The sequence below is a fragment of the Oncorhynchus mykiss genome, chromosome 1, assembly GCF_057628025.1.
Source record: "Oncorhynchus mykiss isolate SJ-2025 chromosome 1, ASM5762802v1, whole genome shotgun sequence".
Classification (NCBI taxonomy): Eukaryota; Metazoa; Chordata; class Actinopteri; order Salmoniformes; family Salmonidae; genus Oncorhynchus; species Oncorhynchus mykiss.
The window spans coordinates 9,034,458-9,054,533 of NC_143022.1; the positions used below are offsets into that span (position 1 = coordinate 9,034,458).

The window sequence follows — 20,076 nt, forward strand, 5'->3', positions numbered from 1 at the left end:
ATATGAAGAAGTTTAAGGAAAACATCAACTCAAATTGCTCCTTTTGTAATGACCACCCAGAAACAGTTGTGCATCTTTTTTGGCATTGTATGCATGTAAGAAAACTACCCTACAAAAAGAAATGGAACTGTATTTTAAGACGGTTAAATGCTCTACTAACAAAAAAGCTGTTAGAATTGTAAGTACATGCATGTCCCTTAAGGTCCTTGTGTAATTGTAATGTGATATTGTACCCCCTAGCTCGATTGTCTATTGTTTGTAATCTATGTATGCTTGTGTTCCCTCATGTGCTTTATGTATTGATTTGTTATTAATTAAAAAAATGTTTAAAAAAAAAAAATGTTTTTAAACGCCATGTTATTTTAGGGCGTGGCTCCGCATTCGTGACCGGGTGTCTTATTTCTATTTCCCGGGAAATCCGTTAGTGCTGGAATTTGCGATTAATACTTTTCTCATGCCGAAACCAGATTAGATACATACCGGTAGTTAAATGACAAAAAATATGATATTCGCAATGTCATTAAACAACAACAACAACATAAATAGCTACTACAATTTCGAAACATGATTTTGTCATCAGTTCAGTACCATTTGTTTGATTTTGTGGACCCACGACTAGACTTTATCCATGTTAGCTAGTTGCTAGCGACGCTAGTCAGCATAGGCTGCTACGTGATAAATAGTTTGCATTAGCGAATTAGCTACCTAGCTAGCCAGCATAACAAGCTGTCAAATCCAGTGGAAACCGATGCAACCCTGCTGCCAAATAAGGGCTAGCTCGATGACCCGTGGTAACAGTGAGGTCCCCATGAGTTTCAAGGCTTTAATAAGTGCTATCGTGCAGAAAAAGCTAATAAAATACTGTTTGATGAGCTAGCTAAGTTAGCAAGACGGGTATGACCGTTAACAGCGTGCATGCACAAATGCATGACGACACATTGTATCTCAGTGAAGCAGGCATGCAGAACGAGATCGCCCCACCAAGTCAGATAGTAGAGGGGTGCAACAACGCCGGGACACAGAGGCATAGCTCATACAATTATATTTTGTCCGGGTCAATGACTATCCTTGTTGAATAATAAATACCTGCGTCAAATATATGGCATCGCATGCTAGTGAAAAGATAGCTTGCATGGATTTTTAAATAAATCCGGTGACCACTAGATGGCCTCGTATATCCACATTTAGATCAACTGTACTTGATTTTTCATCAGTACTGTGAATGACAAGCCCACTGAATCTAGTTTAATAATCGTTATACTCAGCAGGTAGAGGCCTAGGTACTTCAAATCAGTGCTTCATTTTAGCCGGATCTGGCACCTTTCCGTTCTGGACTGCTTTGTTCCGGAATCTATTTGGCCGAATCCGGTACCTCTCGTGCCATGAAAAATAATTTTCACTTTTTGCTATGTAACAATTATAATAAAAGCGATCAATGTTCGTTCGAGTTGCCTCTGTAACAGGGTTATATTGGTGATTCCCCTTGCCACTTTATTGTTAAGCCAATGGGTTTTTGGTTTGAGTTTGTCTTGCCTTCACCTACTCAACGTGGCATCTTATTGGCTGGTTTGAATAGCTGCTTACGAGTGTGGATGTTCCAGTTAAAATCGTCCTAGTGAACAAGCACCAAACCAGCGGTAAGTTGTTGGTTGCAAAGCACTGTACATCAAAAGTGATTTTTATACTCTCAAGTGATGATTTAAATGTACAATTTATATCAAATTGTTTGTAAATGTTATTCGAACATCACACATAAGATGCAGTGGTTTTTGGAGAATATTTGTTGTGCATTTTGTTGTAGAGAATTCCCGCCAGTACTAGCTAGCAACTTACTGTGTCTGGTGGGGGGGGGGGTCATGTATTTTGTACAGTGCGTGCAGAGTTGGATGGTGAGACGTGCATTGCATGACGTGCAATTTTGTGCAGTTCCTATCAGAATAAATCTACATGACTGGTGCTACATGTTGGAGTTCCGTGTCGATGACTGATTGGCCAGATAGTAGAGGGGTACAACAACGCCGGGACACAGAGGCATAGCTCATACAATTATATTTTGTCCGGGTCAATGACTATCCTTGTTGAATAATAAATACCTGCGTCAAATATATGGCATCGCATGCTAGTGCAAAGATAGCTTGCATGATTTTTTTTTTTAATCCGGTGATAACTCAGTACAGCACATGAATTAGAAAATGTTGTTACAAGTTTGAGCCACGAGATGGTGGTAGATTATACATTTAAATAGCATGGACCTTTGATTTGTCTCTGGATAGAAATTGCCCTTGGGCACAGATCTAGGATCAGCATACTCTCACCAAATCCTAACCTTTACCATTAGCAGTAAAAACACAAACCAGACCTGAGATCAGTGCAAAGGAGCCACTTCATCTTACCTCTGTAATTATATGACTCCTAACTTATATATACTGAGTGTACCAAACATTAGAAACACCTTCCTAATATTGAGTTGCACCCCGCCTTTTGCCATCAGAACAGCCTCAATTTGTTGGGGCATGGACTCTACAAGGTGTTTGAAAGCGTTCCCCAGGGATGCTGGCCCATGTTGACTCCAATGCTTCCAACAGTTGTGCCAAGTTGGCTGGATGTTCTTTGGGTGGTGGACCATTCATGATACACACAGGAAACTGTTGAGTGTGAAAAACCCCAGCAGCATTGCAGTTCTTGACACAAACCGGTGCACCTGGCAACTACTACCCCGTTCAAAGGCACTTAAATATTTTGTCTTGCCCATTCACCCTCTAAATGGCACACATACACAATCTATGCCTCAATTGTCTCAAGGCTTAAAAATCCTTCTTTAACCTGTCTGCTCCCCTTCATCTACACTGAAGTGGATTTAACAAGTGACATCATTAAGGGATCATAGCTTTCACCTGGATTCACCTGGTCAGTCTTTCTCATGGAAAGAACAGGTGTTCATAATGTTCTGTTTACTCGGTGTATAAACACAACATAGGTATTTATGTAAAACAAGTGAATTTACTGTATGTCCATGGTCTTATACTTCAGCGGGAGCCGGTGGTGCGTGTGTTCAGTGCCGTGACGGGGGAGACCCTCTCAGTCTTGGGCACTGTGTTTCTCCTGAGTACGTCTGTGGCCAGGCTCATGACCCTGGTGTCCCAGCAGTGTGGGCTTCCCGTCAGCTCCTTCAGACTGAGCTCTCCCACCGGCCTGCAACTCTACGACTGCAACCGGCTGCACGACTACGCCATTGACCTGGGTATGGCCTTCCTTGTGCAGTAGATCAATGGTCCTCTGGCTCAACACCTTATGGATGTAACACAGAGACAAATGGACTGTATGGAACACATTCTTGGTTCATGGCAACCAGGAGGACAACCTGCATGTGTCTCTGTCTCCCAGGGGCTACTCTACGGTTGGACACCTGGGATGGGTGGGCAGAGTTCCTCAGAGGCTGCTTCCTGGGACACAGACTGACCGTCCAACGACAACCGTCTAGGGAGAGACCTGTGATGAGGTCAGAATACACATCTACACACTGAACTGTATGATAGACTTACTATCAACAGTGATTGTACTGAACCTTTATATAGCTTACAATGATGGTACTGACCCTGTATATAGCTTACAATGATAGTACTGACCCTGTATATAGCTTACAATGATAGTACTGACCCTGTATATAGCTTACAATGATAGTACTGACCCTGTATATAGCTTACAATGATGGTACTGACCCTGTATATAGCTTACAATAATGGTACTGACCCTGTATATAGCTTACAATGATAGTACTGACATTGTATATAGCTTACAATGATAGTACTGACCCTGTATATAGCTTATATTCTCGTGTTTTTTTCCTTCATACGTTTTTTCTCTTACCCTGATCTTTAATACTGCATTGTGGGAAAGAGCTTGCAAGTAAGCATTTTACTGTACTGTTTTATAACCCACTGTATCTTGTGAACTTGCCAAAAAAAAACTTGAAACGTGTTATAAATACATTGATTCTGTATTATTCCAGGTTCCAGCTCCGGGTGGCACTCTACATCGCTGCTTCTCAGGGCCACCTGGACCTGGCCGGCTGGCTGCTGGAGAGGGGGGTGCGTGTCATTGAGCCGGTGGGGGTTCACCCTTACCGTGAGTGGTGCCACCAGACGGCCCACCCCGACGTCGCCAAGTGTCCCGCTGTCGCCTCCATCGAGCGCGGCCAGCTCACCATCCTTAAACTCTTTATCGCCAGCAGTGTTCTGACCCTTGCCTGTCGGGATCCCCAGGGTCGTGTCCCCCTGAGGATCGCCCTTCAGTACAGCCACAGGGAGTGTGTGAGTCACCTGGCCACCAAGTTGTGCTCTGTGGTGGTCCTCCCAGGTATGGCCCTGCCCATGCGGACATACCTTCAGATAAAGGGCTGGGTGAGGCTGGGCAGCATCCAGGCACTGCATGGGCCTCAACAGGGCTCCGTTCAGGACCAGGGTGGGCGACACGGTCCTGGTGGACGGCTTCACCCTCCCCAAGATGTCCTCCAAGCCCAGGAGGAGTGAGGCCAAGGCGAGTAACAGGGTGATGTCCACAGCCTCTCGACGTTTGACCCCCATCAACTGCCCATCTCATGTATCCTGCCCGCTCCGCGCCCTGGCGTCCCAGGATAAACCTCTTCAACTAAATCAAATCAAATCAAATTTTATTTGTCACATACACATGGTTAGCAGATGTTAATGCGAGTGTAGCGAAATGCTTGTGCTTCTAGTTCCGACAATGCAGTAATAACCAACAAGTAATCTAACTAACAATTCCAAAACTACTGTCTTATACACAGTGTAAGGGGATAAAGAATATGTACATAAGGATATATGAATGAGTGATGGTACAGAGCAGCATAGGCAAGATACAGTAGATGGTATCGAGTACAGTATATACATATGAGATGAGTATGTAAACAAAGTGGCATAGTTAAAGTGGCTAGTGATACATGTATTATATAAGGATGCAGTCGATGATATAGAGTACAGTATATACGTATGCATATGAGATTAATAATGTAGGGTAAGTAACATTATATAAGGTAGCATTGTTTAAAGTGGCTAGTGATATATTTACATCATTTCCCATCAATTCCCATTATTAAAGTGGCTGGAGTTGAGTCAGTGTCAGTGTGTTGGCAGCAGCCACTCAATGTTAGTGGTGGCTGTTTAACAGTCTGATGGCCTTGTGAGGTAGAATCTGTTTTTCAGTCTCTCGGTCCCAGCTTTGATGCACCTGTACTGACCTCGCCTTCTGAATGATAGCGGGGTGAACAGGCAGTGGCTCGGGTGGTTGATGTCCTTGATGATCTTTATGGCCTTCCTGTAACATCGGGTGGTGTAGGTGTCCTGGAGGGCAGGTAGTTTGCCCCCGGTGATGCGTTGTGCAGACCTCACTACCCTCTGGAGAGCCTTACGGTTTTGGGCGGAGCAGTTGCCGTACCAGGCGGTGATACAGCCCGCCAGGATGCTCTCGATTGTGCATCTGCAGAAGTTTGTGAGTGCTTTTGGTGACAAACCAAATTTCTTCAGCCTCCTGAGGTTGAAGAGGCGCTGCTGCACCTTCTTCACGATGCTGTCTGTGTGAGTGGACCAATTCAGTTTGTCTGTGATGTGTATGCCAAGGAACTTAAAACTTGCTACCCTCTCCACTACTGTGGATAGGGGGGGTGTTCCATCTGCTGTTTCCTGAAGTCCACAATCATCTCCTTAGTTTTGTTGATGTTGAGTGTGAGGTTATTTTCCTGACACCACACTCCGAGGGCCCTCACCTCCTCCCTGTAGGCCGTCTCGTCGTTGTTGGTAATCAAGCCTACCACTGTTGTGTCGTCCGCAAACTTGATGATTGAGTTGGAGGCGTGCGTGGCCACGCAGTCGTGGGTGAACAGGGAGTACAGGAGAGGGCTCAGAACGCACCCTTGTGGGGCCCCAGTGTTGAGGATCAGCGGGGAGGAGATGTTGTTGCCTACCCTCACCACCTGGGGGCGGCCCGTCAGGAAGTCTAGTACCCAGTTGCACAGGGCGGGGTCGAGACCCAGGGTCTCGAGCTTGATGACGAGCTTGGAGGGTACTATGGTGTTGAATGCCGAGCTGTAGTCGATGAACAGCATTCTCACATAGGTATTCCTCTTGTCCAGATGGGTTAGGGCAGTGTGCAGTGTGTTTGAGATTGCATCGTCTGTGGACCTATTTGGGCGGTAAGCAAATTGGAGTGGTTCTAGGGTGTCAGGTAGGGTGGAGGTGATATGGTCCTTGACTAGTCTCTCAAAGAACTTCATGATGATGGAAGTGAGTTTAATGGGGCGGTAGTCGTTTAGCTCAGTTACCTTAGCTTTCTTGGGAACAGGAACAATGGTGTCCCTCTTGAAGCATGTGGGAACAGCAGACTGGTATAGGGATTGATTGAATATGTCCGTAAACACACCGGCCAGCTGGTCTGCGCATGCTCTGAGGGCGCGGCTGGGGATGCCGTCTGGGCCTGCAGCCTTGCGAGGGTTAACACGTTTAAATGTCTTACTCACCTCGGCTGCAGTGAAGGAGAGACCGCATGTTTTCGTTGCAGGCCGTGTCAGAGGCACTGTATTGTCCTCAAAGCGGGCAAAAAAGTTATTTAGTCTGCCTGGGAGCATTACATCCTGGTCCGTGACTGGGCTGGATTTCTTCCTGCAGTCCGTGATTGACTGTAGACCCTGCCACATGCCTCTTGTGTCTGAGCCGTTGAATTGAGATTCTACTTTGTCTCTGTACTGACGCTTAGCTTGTTTGATAGCCTTGCAGAGGGAATAGCTGCACTGTTTGTATTCGGTCATGTTACCAGACACCTTGCCCTGATTAAAAGCAGTGGTTCGCGCTTTCAGTTTCACGCGAATGCTGCCATCAATCCACGGTTTCTGGTTAGGGAATGATTTAATCGTTGCTATGGGAACGACATCTTCAACGCACGTTCTAATGAACTCGCACACCGAATCAGCGTATTCGTCAATATTGTTATCTGACGCAATACGAAACATATCCCAGTCCACGTGATGGAAGCAGTCTTGGAGTGTGGAGTCAGCTTGGTCGGACCAGCGTTGGACAGACCTCAGCGTGCAAGCCTCTTGTTTTAGTTTCTGTCTGTAGGCAGGGATCAACAAAATGGAATCGTGGTCAGCTTTTCCGAAAGGGGGGCGGGGCAGGGCCTTATATGCGTCGCGGAAGTTAGAGTAACAATGGTCCAAGGTCTTTCCACCCCTGGTTGCGCAATCGATATGCTGATAAAATTTAGGGAGTCTTGTTTTCAGATTAGCCTTGTTAAAATCCCCAGCTACAATGAATGCAGCCTCCGGATTAATGGTTTCCAGTTTGCAAAGAGTTAAATAAAGTTCGTTCAGAGCCATCGATGTGTCTGCTTGGGGGGGGATATACAGTGCCTTGCCAAAGTATTCGGCCCCGTTGAACTTTACGACCTTTTGCCACATTTCAGGCTTCAAACATAAAGATATAAAACTGTATTTTTTTGTGAAGAATCAACAACAAGTGGGACACAATCATGAAGTGGAACGACATTTATTGGATATTTCAAACTTTTTTAACAAATCAAAAACTGAAAAATTGGGCGTGCAAAATTATTCAGCCCCCTTAAGTTAATACTTTGTAGCGCCACCTTTTGCTGCGATTACAGCTGTAAGTCGCTTGGGGTATGTCTCTATCAGTTTTGCACATCGAGAGACAGAAATGTTTTCCCATTCCTCCTTGCAAAACAGCTCGAGCTCAGTGAGGTTGGATGGAGAGCATTTGTGAACAGCAGTTTTCAGTTCTTTCCACAGATTCTCGATTGGATTCAGGTCTGGACTTTGACTTGGCCATTCTAACACCTGGATATGTTTATTTTTGAACCATTCCATTGTAGATTTTGCTTTATGTTTTGGATCATTGTCTTGTTGGAAGACAAATCTCCGTCCCAGTCTCAGGTCTTTTGCAGACTTCATCAGGTTGAAGTCCATTCTTCCAGAATGGTCCTGTATTTGGCTCCATCCATCTTCCCATCAATTTTAACCATCTTCCCTGTCCCTGCTGAAGAAAAGCAGGCCCAAACCATGATGCTGCCACCACCATGTTTGACAGTGGGGATGGTGTGTTCAGCTGTGTTGCTTTTACGCCAAACATAACGTTTTGCATTGTTGCCAAAAAGTTCAATTTTGGTTTCATCTGACCAGAGCACCTTCTTCCACATGTTTGGTGTGTCTCCCAGGTGGCTTGTGGCAAACTTTAAACAACACTTTTTATGGATATCTTTAAGAAATGGCTTTCTTCTTGCCACTCTTCCATAAAGGCCAGATTTGTGCAATATACGACTGATTGTTGTCCTATGGACAGAGTCTCCCACCTCAGCTGTAGATCTCTGCAGTTCATCCAGAGTGATCATGGGCCTCTTGGCTGCATCTCTGATCAGTCTTCTCCTTGTATGAGCTGAAAGTTTAGAGGGACGGCCAGGTCTTGGTAGATTTGCAGTGGTCTGATACTCCTTCCATTTCAATATTATCGCTTGCACAGTGCTCCTTGGGATGTTTAAAGCTTGGGAAATCTTTTTGTATCCAAATCCGGCTTTGAACTTCTTCACAACAGTATCTCGGACCTGCCTGGTGTGTTCCTTGTTCTTCATGATGCTCTCTGCGCTTTTAACGGACCTCTGAGACTATCACAGTGCAGGTGCATTTATACAGAGACTTGATTACACACAGGTGGATTGTATTTATCATCATTAGTCATTTAGGTCAACATTGGATCATTCAGAGATCCTCACTGAACTTCTGGAGAGAGTTTGCTGCACTGAAAGTAAAGGGGCTGAATAATTTTGCACGCCCAATTTTTCAGTTTTTGATTTGTTAAAAAAGTTATAAAATATCCAATAAATGTTGTTCCACTTCATGATTGTGTCCCACTTGTTGTTGATTCTTCACAAAAAAAGCTTTATAGTTTTATATCTTTATGATTGAAGCATGAAATGTGGCAAAAGGTCGCAAAGTTCAACGGGGCCGAATACTTTCGCAAGGCACTGTATACGGCTGTGATTATAATCGAAGAGAATTCTCTTGGTAGATAATGCGGTCTACATTTGATTGTGAGGAATTCTAAATCAGGTGAACAGAAGGATTTGAGTTCCTGTATGTTTCTTTCATCACACCATGTCTCGTTAGCCATAAGGCATACGCCCCCGCCCCTCTTCTTACCAGAAAGATGTTTGTTTCTGTCGGCGCGATGCGTGGAGAAACCCGTTGGCTGCACCGCCTCGGATAGCGTCTCTCCAGTGAGCCATGTTTCCGTGAAGCAAAGAACGTTACAGTCTCTGATGTCCCTCTGGAATGCTACCCTTGCTCGGATTTCATCAACCTTGTTGTCAAGAGACTGGACATTGGCAAGAAGAATGCTAGGGAGTGGTGCACGGTGTGCCCGTCTCCGGAGTCTGACCAGATGACCGCCTCGTTTCCCTCTTTTTCGGAATGGTTTTTTTGGGTCGCTGCATGGGATCCACTCCGTTGTCCTGTTTGTAAGGCAGAACACAGGATCCGCGTCGCGAAAAACATATTCTTGGTCGTACTGATGGTGAGTTGACGCTGATCTTATATTCAGTAGTTCTTCTCGACTGTATGTAATGAAACCTAAGATGACCTGGGGTACTAATGTAAGAAATAACACGTAAAAAAACAAAAAACTGCATAGTTTCCTAGGAACGCGAAGCGAGGCGGCCCGCGAAGCGAGGCGGCTACACCCTGTGGCCACGAGGGATGAAAGAGAGAAGAAGAGGGGATGTGCAGGGAAGGAATGTGAGGAAGATGAGAGTGGGGATCAGAACAGCAACCAATGGAGGAGCAGAGTTCCGCTCCCGCCCATTTCCAGAGACACCAATCTCAGACCTGTGTTTGCCTCGCCAAACTCCGCCCAGATACTCACCACCTCACTGGAGGCCTTTTCTCTCCACTGCGACCGCACACCCAGAGAAAACGCCATATACTGTTTGGCCTTGGCCAGGTTAGTCCAGGTTTAAATGGCAGCTACGGTGAATATGAATATTTCTCTGGAGGTTTCTTATGAAAGGTGTGAATACTGTCAGAAGAAGCCTCCTATAATCAGTGGTGGTGGTGGGGGGGGGAACACATGTAAAAGCTGTTTACACACTTTTTATTTTATTTTGTTCAAGCATTTACCCACCTTTTGTGGAAGATGCATTGAAAGTAGAGGGAGCGTTACTTCTTTAATCCTGAACGGCAATCAGCATTTACCAGTCAATGGTTTTACCACTACATCACTGCCTGTGATATACCCTTATCCTCCCTGAATAGATTTCAGTACAAACAAATCATGAGCCAACCATCATGCTTAGAAGGTACATAATCAAATCAACTCAAACTTTATTTGTCACATGCGCTGAATACAACAAGTGTAGATCTTTCCGTGAAATAGTTTACTTACAGGCCCTTAACAAACAGTGCAGTTCAAGAAGAGTTGAAGAGAATATTTACCCAATAAACTAAAGTAACAAATAATAAAACATTTGAACTTGTCCGGTGGCCATTTGATTAATTGTTCAGCAGTCTTATGACTTTGGGTTAGAAGCTGTTATAGGTTTACCCTAACAAGTCCTGAAACAAATCATGAGCCAACTATCATGCTTAGAAGGTATATAGTGTCAGTCTTATTGGTTCACCCTAACAAGTTGTTTCAGTATGGGGAGAGGATAGAATGTAAGGGCACTTCATTAATGTATTGAGGCCATTACATATACAGTATTTCACAATGCTAGGACACAGATTTGGTCTCCTAACCTTGTTCTGGTTGATTGACTCTCTAACAGTGCCTTCACACAGAGACCATGGTTGCAGCAGCTGAATGTAGCGCGGACTCTGTCCAGGAGGAGTGCTCAGCACATTGGGTAGACACCAGGCTCCTGGTCATTAGGCAGATTAAACAATCTGAAACAAGGAGGGACAACCTGGAATTGTCCAAAAAGGAACTCTTATTTGAGTTTTTATTTTTTACAGTGAACAAGATGAGACTTTGGAACGGATGATGCCTGAAACAATGCGGACAACTTAGAATTTCGTTCCTTTGGATGAGGCTTATAGATATAGTCAGTACTGTGTTTGATTTGTGTGCAGAAAGTTTACAACGGCAGGCAGTGGATTCTCAGTCATTCCTCTCAAGTAACAAAAAACGTATCATATTTCACTGGCTATTTGTAGTAGCCAAATGTGAATGGAATTATTATTATTCTAGAATCATTCAGTTGACTGAATGTGACTATGTGATTGTACTGTATGTGATTGTACTGAATGTGACTATGTGATTGTACTGAATGTGACTATGTGGTTGTGCTGTATGTGATTGTACTGTACGTAATTGTAAGTGTTTGACATGGGTCTAATTGAGGCTCCAACCCCCTGCCTTAAAACTCTTTTATTAAGATGTGGATCATTATTGCTCATATGAGTCTGTGCAGTGTCAAAATAATAAATTCTTATTTACAATGATGGCCAAACCCGGACGACGCTGGGCCAATTATGCAGCACCCTATGAAACTCCCAATCACTTGGGAGTGGGAAGGATACCAAATCCAATATCACACACTTCTTCCTTAGTATTCTGAGAACTGTCAGATAGCTGTGAGAGCTATGAGTGGATCGTGGACCCATGCATAAATGATAACTTTACTGTAACTCAGTGGGGCAAGTAGAACATCCGGGTTAGTGTATGTGCATTATCTGGACAGTTGATTGTCTTTGTCTCAAAGCCTTTCCATTTCTGGGGTATTGAAGAAGCTTCTGATCTCAACCTTGTTGACAGGTAAGAAACACTTGGTTAGTGTATGTGTCTTATCCAATGGGTTGTCAGGTGAACGTTGAAGATGCTTCTTGGAGGTGATCTAATGATGTCATTGAATCGATGTCATTGAGTTGCTCACTGGACAAGACAATTATTCACTGAAAATTAAATCTGTCTTTCATTTCACTTATGTTGATACTTGATTGGCTATTTGCTGTCTTTTGAAAATACAAAAATAAATATAACTGTTTTATGAAGCACTTGTAGACATTCATTGTTTTCAAAATCCTATTTTCAGCAAAACAGATACATACGTTTACAATATGACATCAAATCAAATAAAAATAAAGTAAGTGATATGTAAATGATTGGCAAAAGGCTCCAACCACCCAAGTCATAGACTGTTCACTCTGCTACCGCACGGCAAGCGATACGAGAGCACCAAGTCTGGGACAAAAGGCTCCTTAACAGCTTCTACCCCCAAGTCATTAGACTGCTGAACAGCTTCTACCCCCAAGTCATTAGACTGCTGAACAGCTTCTACCCCCAAGTCATTAGACTGCTGAACAGCTTCTACCTCCAAGTCATTAGACTGCTGAACAGCTTCTACCCCCAAGTCATTAGACTGCTGAACAGCTTCCACCCTCAAGTCATTAGACTGCTGAACAGCTTCTACCCCCAAGTCATTAGACTGCTGAACAGCTTCTACCCCCAAGTCATTAGACTGCTGAACAGCTTCCACCCCCAACTCATTAGACTGCTGAACAGCTTCTACCCCCAAGTCATTAGACTGTTGAACAGCTTCTACCCCCAAGTCATTAGACTGCTGAACAGCTTCTACCCTCAAGTCATTAGACTGCTGAACAGCTTCTACCCCCAAGTCATTAGACTGCTGAACAGCTTCTACCCCCAAGTCATTAGACTGCTGAACAGCTTCTACCCCCAAGTCATTAGACTGCTGAACAGCTTCCACCCCCAACTCATTAGACTGCTGAACAGCTTCTACCCCCAAGTCATTAGACTGCTGAACAGCTTCTACCCCCAAGCCATAAGACTGCTGAACAGCTTCTACCCCCAAGCCATTAGACTGCTGAACAGCTTCTACCCCCAAGCCATCAGACTGATGAACGTTAATTAAATGGCCACCTGCACTATTTGCATTGACCCCCTTTGTTATTGATGTATTTTTCTAATTGTTTTCCACTGACTCTCTTGAATTGGCTCGATGCACATTCACTACACTCTACCCACACATTCACTGTGACACTGACCGACTTTCACACTAGCTGCTGCTACTGTGTTTATTTTCTATCCTGATTGCCTAGTCACTTTTACCCTTACCTACATGTACATACTGTATTACCTCAACTACCTCGCACCCATGCACATTGACTCGGTACTGGTACTCCTTGTATATAGCCTTGTTATTGTTATTGTGTTACTATTTAGAAAACATTTTCTTACTTTTTAACTCTGCATTGTTGGGAATGGGCTCGTAATAAAGCATCTCACAGTTGTTTTCGGTGTATGTGACCAATACGATTAGATTCTCATCCGAACAAATGAATGCTCTCGTTGTTATAATGAGGAATTTATTTAAATAAATGTGGTTTTCCTTGAAGATTTGAATGGGCTGAGAAAGCCTTTCGTGATGGATCTAGACAATCTGGTGAAAAGGGAGGGTTTGCGACTCTTCTCTTCAAGTGGGAAGGACGATGCGATATCATAAATTCCCTCTGGAGAAAAGGAGCCATGAGATTTTGTCATCGTCTCTGCAACGAAAGACCATCCAGCATGCCATCAATTTACATTTTTTCTCATTTATCAGACATCAGACAGACTTATCCAGAGAGACTTACAAGGAGCAATTAGGATTAAGTGCCTTGCTCAAGAGCACATTGACAGATTTTGCCTCGTGAACTCAGGGATTCTGAACCAGCAACCTATCAGTTACTGGCCCAACCTCTTAACCCACTAGGCTACCACCCAGCCCACAGGACAGTATGTCATAGGTAACAACTCAGAGGAGTACAACGTCTTTCCAAATGAATTAGTGGAATGGTAAAGGGATAATGTCTCAGTCTTGACTGAGCAGCAGCCTAAACAGCAGCAGGGCTTACCTGTAAAGTACACAGTAGGGGAAATGTTCTGAGGCTGGTACTCCAGAGACTCTTGAGGACAGAGGTTCTTACTAACATTCTTGGAACCCTGGTTGGTGGGAAAAGGCACATTAAAACAAACTGAAATGTTTTCGATATCTTAAAAGTACAGCATATCAACTGCAAAGAAGCAGTGCAATGCCATGACACAAAGAATCATATAAAAGGTCAACAGCAGTGTTATTCATGAAAGATGTATGTGTACTATACCTTTGTATTGAAGGTGAGGACCTGCTCTCCAGTACTGCTGATGGTATCCCTTTCCAAATCAAACACGCCTTCTACAATGTCACTGGTGGCCACGCTGGTAGCGGACTCAAAATAACATTTAGCAGTGGCTTTGGTGATCATTTGAAGAATGACCATGCAAGTAGAAGTCTTTGGATCGTTCTGGACTGAAACATCAAAGTTTAGGTTTTCATACTCATCTGACCACTGTCTCAGGAAGCACTTCACTGTCTCTTCAGCAAATATCTGGAGAAGCTGAGAGGAGAGCTCCTTGGATATGGCACATTGTTCATTTCCCCATTTCAGCCTTGAAAGAATGGAGTCTGAAGCACTTTTGGCTGCTTCCAATGTTAAGACCTGTGGAGTGCTGTGGCTGTCCTGAAGGGCTATCACTTTATCCACCAATTCATGACTGAAAATGTGGATGGTCCAAGTGGAAATTATTTTTCTCAATTTCCTAACAGCAGATCGGAGGTCGTCAGGATGAGAAGCACCCTGTCCATCTTCCTGTGTGTTCTCAACACTTTCCACCATAATGTCCACTACCACCCCAGCAGCTTGCCTGACTTTGTCCACAAAGGTTACAGGAAGTAAGTCCTCTGTGTGAAAGAAGTCCTCAATGATTGTGTTTCTAACAATGGGAAAGTCAATCTGAGCAGGAAACTCAGTGGGGATGGGAGTCCCGGGTAAAGCAAAGTGCCATTTCGACTGCCTTAATTTTGAAGTAGGTGTTAGAGAGATAGAAGAGCGTGAAGAAGAGGTATTTCTTGTATTTTGGCCGTCAGCACTCCTACAACGGATCGTGTCAATATCCTCCAGCATGGATCCTGAGAGCTCAGTGGTTTTAGGTAGTAATTTGTGCGGAATGTCCACACAGGCATCGTTTCCACCAGGTGTAACACTGCTCTGGTTGACCTCAAGATGGCCGAGACTTGCTCTTTGTGATGCAGGACTGCTTTGATATGTAAAGATTTGGATTGAACCAAGTGTTGTGTCTGATCTTTGAAGATCTTTTCTGAGAAACTCCGTAATCTTACTTTGCAGACTGTAGTAGATTTTACGAGCAACAGACCAGATTCTTTTCTCAGAAACCTGTCCAGTGGTGAGCAGGGAGGTTCCAGATACCATGTCAGATGATTGGGTGGTCTGGGTGAGCTCCTGCTGGTCTTTCACCATGGTTTGTATAATATCAGTAGATGTGGTGGATGTAGATACAGACTGGAGGTACTTATCTGTTGTACCTTCCTCCACAATGTTAAATGATCTAGAGAGGACCTCACTCACTCCTTTCTCAGCTTTGGTTTGGAACTCATGACTAGAACGTTTTTGGAGGCTCTTTGTTGAAAGACTGTGGGAAGATGCAATGCCTTTGGAGGCAGCAGTGCTGCAATCTAGACTTACTGGAGAGGTTCGCTCAGGAGAACCTTGGAGACGTTCAAACATGTCTTCACATGGTGTTGGGGACCTTGACAAGGAGATGTCCTTCAGCTGAGACAGAACACCACCTACCAACATGTTGACCTCAAGGGACATATCAGATATTTTCTTTCCTACTGTGGAGAAGCAAGGTGCATTTGATGCCTGATCCTCGCATGAGGTCAAGATTGTTGAAATGACCTCTTTGGTACTATTGGTCAGTAGAGCCTCGTCTGTTTCAGTCCAGAGAAGTTTTGAACTCTCGCTGACACCCCTGTGTAGAGCCACTTCAAGGTTCAAACTGTGCAAGTGAGGCACACTCTTACTAGCTTGCCTCAAGTCCTGGCTTGCCAAACAAATGTGCTCCTTAGTCTCAAGATGTCCAGAGTCCTCTGTGGGTATATGACTAGACATTCTGCTCAGCATGTCTGACCTCCGCTGATGAATGATGAAGTCCTTTAATGTCTTCTGAATATTGTTATATAAACTAGAGGTAGCAGACCAGATCCTGCTCTGTAGCTTTTGTGCATTTTCCTGGAGGTCAGGTTCTCTCTCCTCTACTTCTACAGGTTGCGCCAAGCTCTGCAGGTCTTCCACAAATGTTTCAATGATGCCAAAGGCAGCAGAATCCGCACAAATATCCTTTGACCATGTGTACTGGTTTTGTATGGAACAAGACCTGGATGCTACAGAATAAGCAGGCTGTGCACTAGTTAAGCTACTGGTGGACTTTTTAACTAGGAACTCACTCACTGCTTGAGTGGCATTTCTCTTAAATTCCTCACTTGAGAGTTTTCTAATACAATCTAACAGACTGGTCAAAGAAGCTGTGGCCTTACTTCTGCTGTCCTCAATTTGACAGGGGAACTCACATACTATTGGTGATGAGGCCCTGGAATGGGCAATATCCCCAAGCTGAACCAGAACACCCTCTACAAATTTCTCTCTCTCAATAGAGAAGCCTGATCCTTTTTCTCCAACAGTGTACAGGGGGTCCTCCTTTGACATCTCAGTGTTGTACAAGACCAGAAGCTCTGAGATGACTTCTTTGGTGCAAGTTGTCAGAAGGAGCTTGCTTTCTTCTGACTCTGTTTTTGCCCAAAGAAGTTTTGAGCTCTCACTTAGGCCTCTTTGTAAAGTAACTGCACCAGTGGACTCTGGCAACTGAGGCTCACTCTTACTGGGCCTATATTTCATGTCTAAGCAAGGAAGTGGAACTGTCTCCTTAAACTCAGCATTTGTGATGTTATCATCAGATGTGACAATGCTCTTTAAGGCACATCGCTGAAGCTTGCCGAAATAATCTTTCAAGTTGTTTTGGATGCTGTGGTAAATGTGAACAGCAGCAGACCAGGCACTCTTCTGTTGGGGACTCTCTTCAGATTCAGCCAAGGACTTCATATCTGACACGAAAGTCTTAACAACTACTGACGCTGCTGAGCCCACTGGGTGAATTGACTCTGTCTTTACAATGCCAGACAATGTTTGACCTGACACAGCACCTGTTAACTCAGACTGAACGACTGAACTAGGAAAGCTCAAACTACTGACTTTTTTGTGAAGAACTCCACTCACTGCTTGTATTGCTGATGTTTGAAACTCCCGGCTAGAGAGTTTTTGGATGCTCTTAGATGTGAGCGTGCAGGAGGAACCAGATTCACTAATATTGTAGCTGCTCTTGTATTTCCTTATCAGGGCATCAAGATCCTCAATGAAGCCAACATGCGATGCCAAAAACGTGATCTTGTCCTTCAGATCTTCCAGCAAATTCTGTTCGTTCTCGTCAACAAAAGCCACCATTGTGTCAGAGATGGTGGTCATGACTTGCCCTGTTAGACTCTTGCTCTCCTGGTCAACTTTTTCAAGTTTAGCAGCCAGCTCTCTCACCATGCTCTCAGTCATCTTGGTCTGTGAGTCTCCCCTTACCGGTGTCACTAGAGAGGTTTGACTTGCGGAGGCACTCTTAACGACCACTGATAAGGCCGACTTGACATCTTTAGCCAACTCTGCCATTACAGCAGGGGTTAGCATCATAGAGCCTGCACTTCCAGATGGAGAATTGGACATGCATGCAAGTTTGGAGAGAGAACCTTGCAGGCTGTCCTGCACACAGGTGACGAGGGTGTCCTCTGAGACACCTAAGAGGACTTGTAGCAAGTCAGAGTTGGTTGTCTTCTTCTGCACATCAGACAGAGAGGTTCTTGAAAAAAAAACAGAAATCATCACAGTCAAACAAATAATATGTAATGCTGTGAGGAACGTTGCTCTGGTGGAGGAGGAGTGTCAAACACATCTGCACCATTGAAAATAGTGGGGGAATCGTTGCTTTTGCTCTGGGAAAACACCTTAGTGTGGTGGAGGTGTGTCAACCACATCTAATGATAAAAAATAATAATTTATTCAACTTCTATAGTTCTTTTCATTACAGAAAGATAAATGAGAAAAGCCTTTAAAGCCTTTAAACAGCTTGGAAAATTCCAGAAAAGGATGTCATGGCTTTAGAAGCTTATGTTAGGCTAATTGACATCATTTGGGTCTGTGGATGTATTTCAAGGCCAACCTTCAAACTCAGTGCCTCTTCACTTGACATCATGAGAAAATCAAAAGAAATCCGCCAAGACCTCAGAAAAAGAATTGGTTCATCCTTGGGAGCAATTTCCAAATGGCTGAAGGTACCACGTTCATCTGTACAAACAATAGTACGCAAGTATAAACACCATGGGACCACGCAGCCGTCATACCACTCAGGAAGGAGACGCGTTTTGTCTCCTAGAGATGAACGTACTTGGGTGCGAAAAGTGCAAATCAATCCAGCAATGGACCGTGTGAAGATGCTGGAGGAAACAGGTACAAAAGTATCTATATCCACAGTAAAACGAGTCCTATATCGACATTACCTGAAAGGCCGCTCAGCAGGGAAGAAGCCACTGCTCCGGAAGCCGCCATAAAAAACCCAGACTACGGTTTGCAACTGCACATGGGGACAAAGATCGTACTTTTTGGAGAAATGTCCTCTGGTCTGATGAAACCAAAATAGAACTGTTTGGGCATAATGACCATCATTATGTTTGGAGGAAAAAGGGTGACGCTTGCAAGCTAAAGAACACCATCCCAAACGTGAAGCACGGGGGTGGCAGCATCATGCTGTGGGGGTGCTTTGCTGCAGGAGGGTCTAGTGCACTTCACAAAATAGATAGCATCATGAGGCTGGAAAATTATGTGGATATATTGAAGCAACATCTCAAGACTTCAGTCAGGAAGTTAAAGCTTGGTCGCAAATGGGTCTTCCAAATGGACATGACCCCAAGCATACTTCCAAAGTTGTGGCAAAATGACTTAAGAACAACAAAGTCAAGGTATTGGAGTGGCCAACACAAAGCCCTGACCTCAATCCTATAGAACATTTGTGGGCAGAACTGAAAAAGCTTGTGCAAGCAAGGAGGCCTACAAACCTGACTCAGTCATACCAGCTCTGTCAGGAGGAATGGGCGAAAATTCTCCCAACTTATTGTGGGAAGCTTGTGGAAGGCTACCCAAAACATTTGACCCAAGTTAAACAATTTAAAGGCAATGCTACCAAATACTATTTGAGTGTATGTAAACTTCTGACCCACTGGGAATGTGAAGAAAGAAATAAAAGCTGAAATAAATTATTCTTTCTTCTTCTATTATTCTGACATTTCACATTCTTAAAATAAAGTGGTGATTTTAACTGACCTAAAACAGGGACATTTTACTAGGATTAAATGTCAGGAATTGTGAAAAACTGAGTTTAAATGTACTTGGCTAAGGTGTATGTAAACTCCGAATTCAACTTTATATGGCCATATCTATCCTCTAAAAAAAAAAGTGAAATTGCTATAAACATCAAATACTGTTTCAGGACAATCATAAATAAAAGGCAGTATTGAAGAATGGTTACAGACATACCTCATGGCTGGCTTGGGCAATGGTTTTGGGCAGTAGCTTCCACTGCCCAGACTGCCCATCTCCTTAGTCAGGTACATCTCCTTGAACTTAGGTTGTTGTGATTCCTGCTCTTCTTCCTCTTCCTGATCCATACAGTTGGAGGAAGGGTAGGGAGTCGGGATGCGAAAGCTATTGTAAGACTTTCGACTGCCTGGCCTCTTAGGTACACCAGCCTCAGTAAATCTCACGCGGGACTTGGTGTTAACCTTATCGTCTAACAGACTGGTGAGTGACGCTGTGAGAGATCTCTGTGACAATGGAGAGGAGGCAGCATCTTGGATGCCCAGTAGTTCGTAAAGACCTGGGATGATGATCTGCATCAGCTTGTCCGATAAAAACTGGACAATCCTCAGACACAAGCCGACAAGCTGTTGTTTTGTCAGCTGTATTCCAGAAACAGAAGAAGTGTTTTAAAATGTTGCATAGTGCGTCTTTCAAAAGCTTATGAACAAGGCTAAACATTCAGTGATCATTGTATTCTAAATAAGCTTTCAGAT

The 20,076-nt window shown here is 44.1% G+C and overlaps 2 protein-coding genes across 2 annotated transcripts; one reads left to right on the top strand and one right to left on the bottom strand.

Moving 5' to 3' along the window:
• Positions 1 to 923: 923 nt before the first annotated feature.
• LOC149985362 (protein ANKUB1-like) lies at positions 924 to 4,529 on the top strand. Its single transcript, XM_090182590.1, has 4 exons — positions 924 to 992; positions 3,031 to 3,241; positions 3,385 to 3,499; positions 4,010 to 4,529. Exons 1-4 carry the CDS (start codon positions 924 to 926, stop codon positions 4,527 to 4,529), a joined length of 915 nt encoding a protein of 304 aa, XP_090038716.1.
• Positions 4,530 to 13,382: 8,853 nt separating this feature from the next.
• LOC149985363 (uncharacterized) lies at positions 13,383 to 19,671 on the bottom strand. Its single transcript, XM_090182592.1, has 4 exons — positions 19,541 to 19,671; positions 14,177 to 17,810; positions 13,928 to 14,015; positions 13,383 to 13,579 (listed from the first exon to the last, which is right to left on the bottom strand). Exons 1-4 carry the CDS (start codon positions 19,669 to 19,671, stop codon positions 13,404 to 13,406), a joined length of 4,029 nt encoding a protein of 1,342 aa, XP_090038718.1. The 3' UTR covers positions 13,383 to 13,403.
• Positions 19,672 to 20,076: the final 405 nt, after the last annotated feature.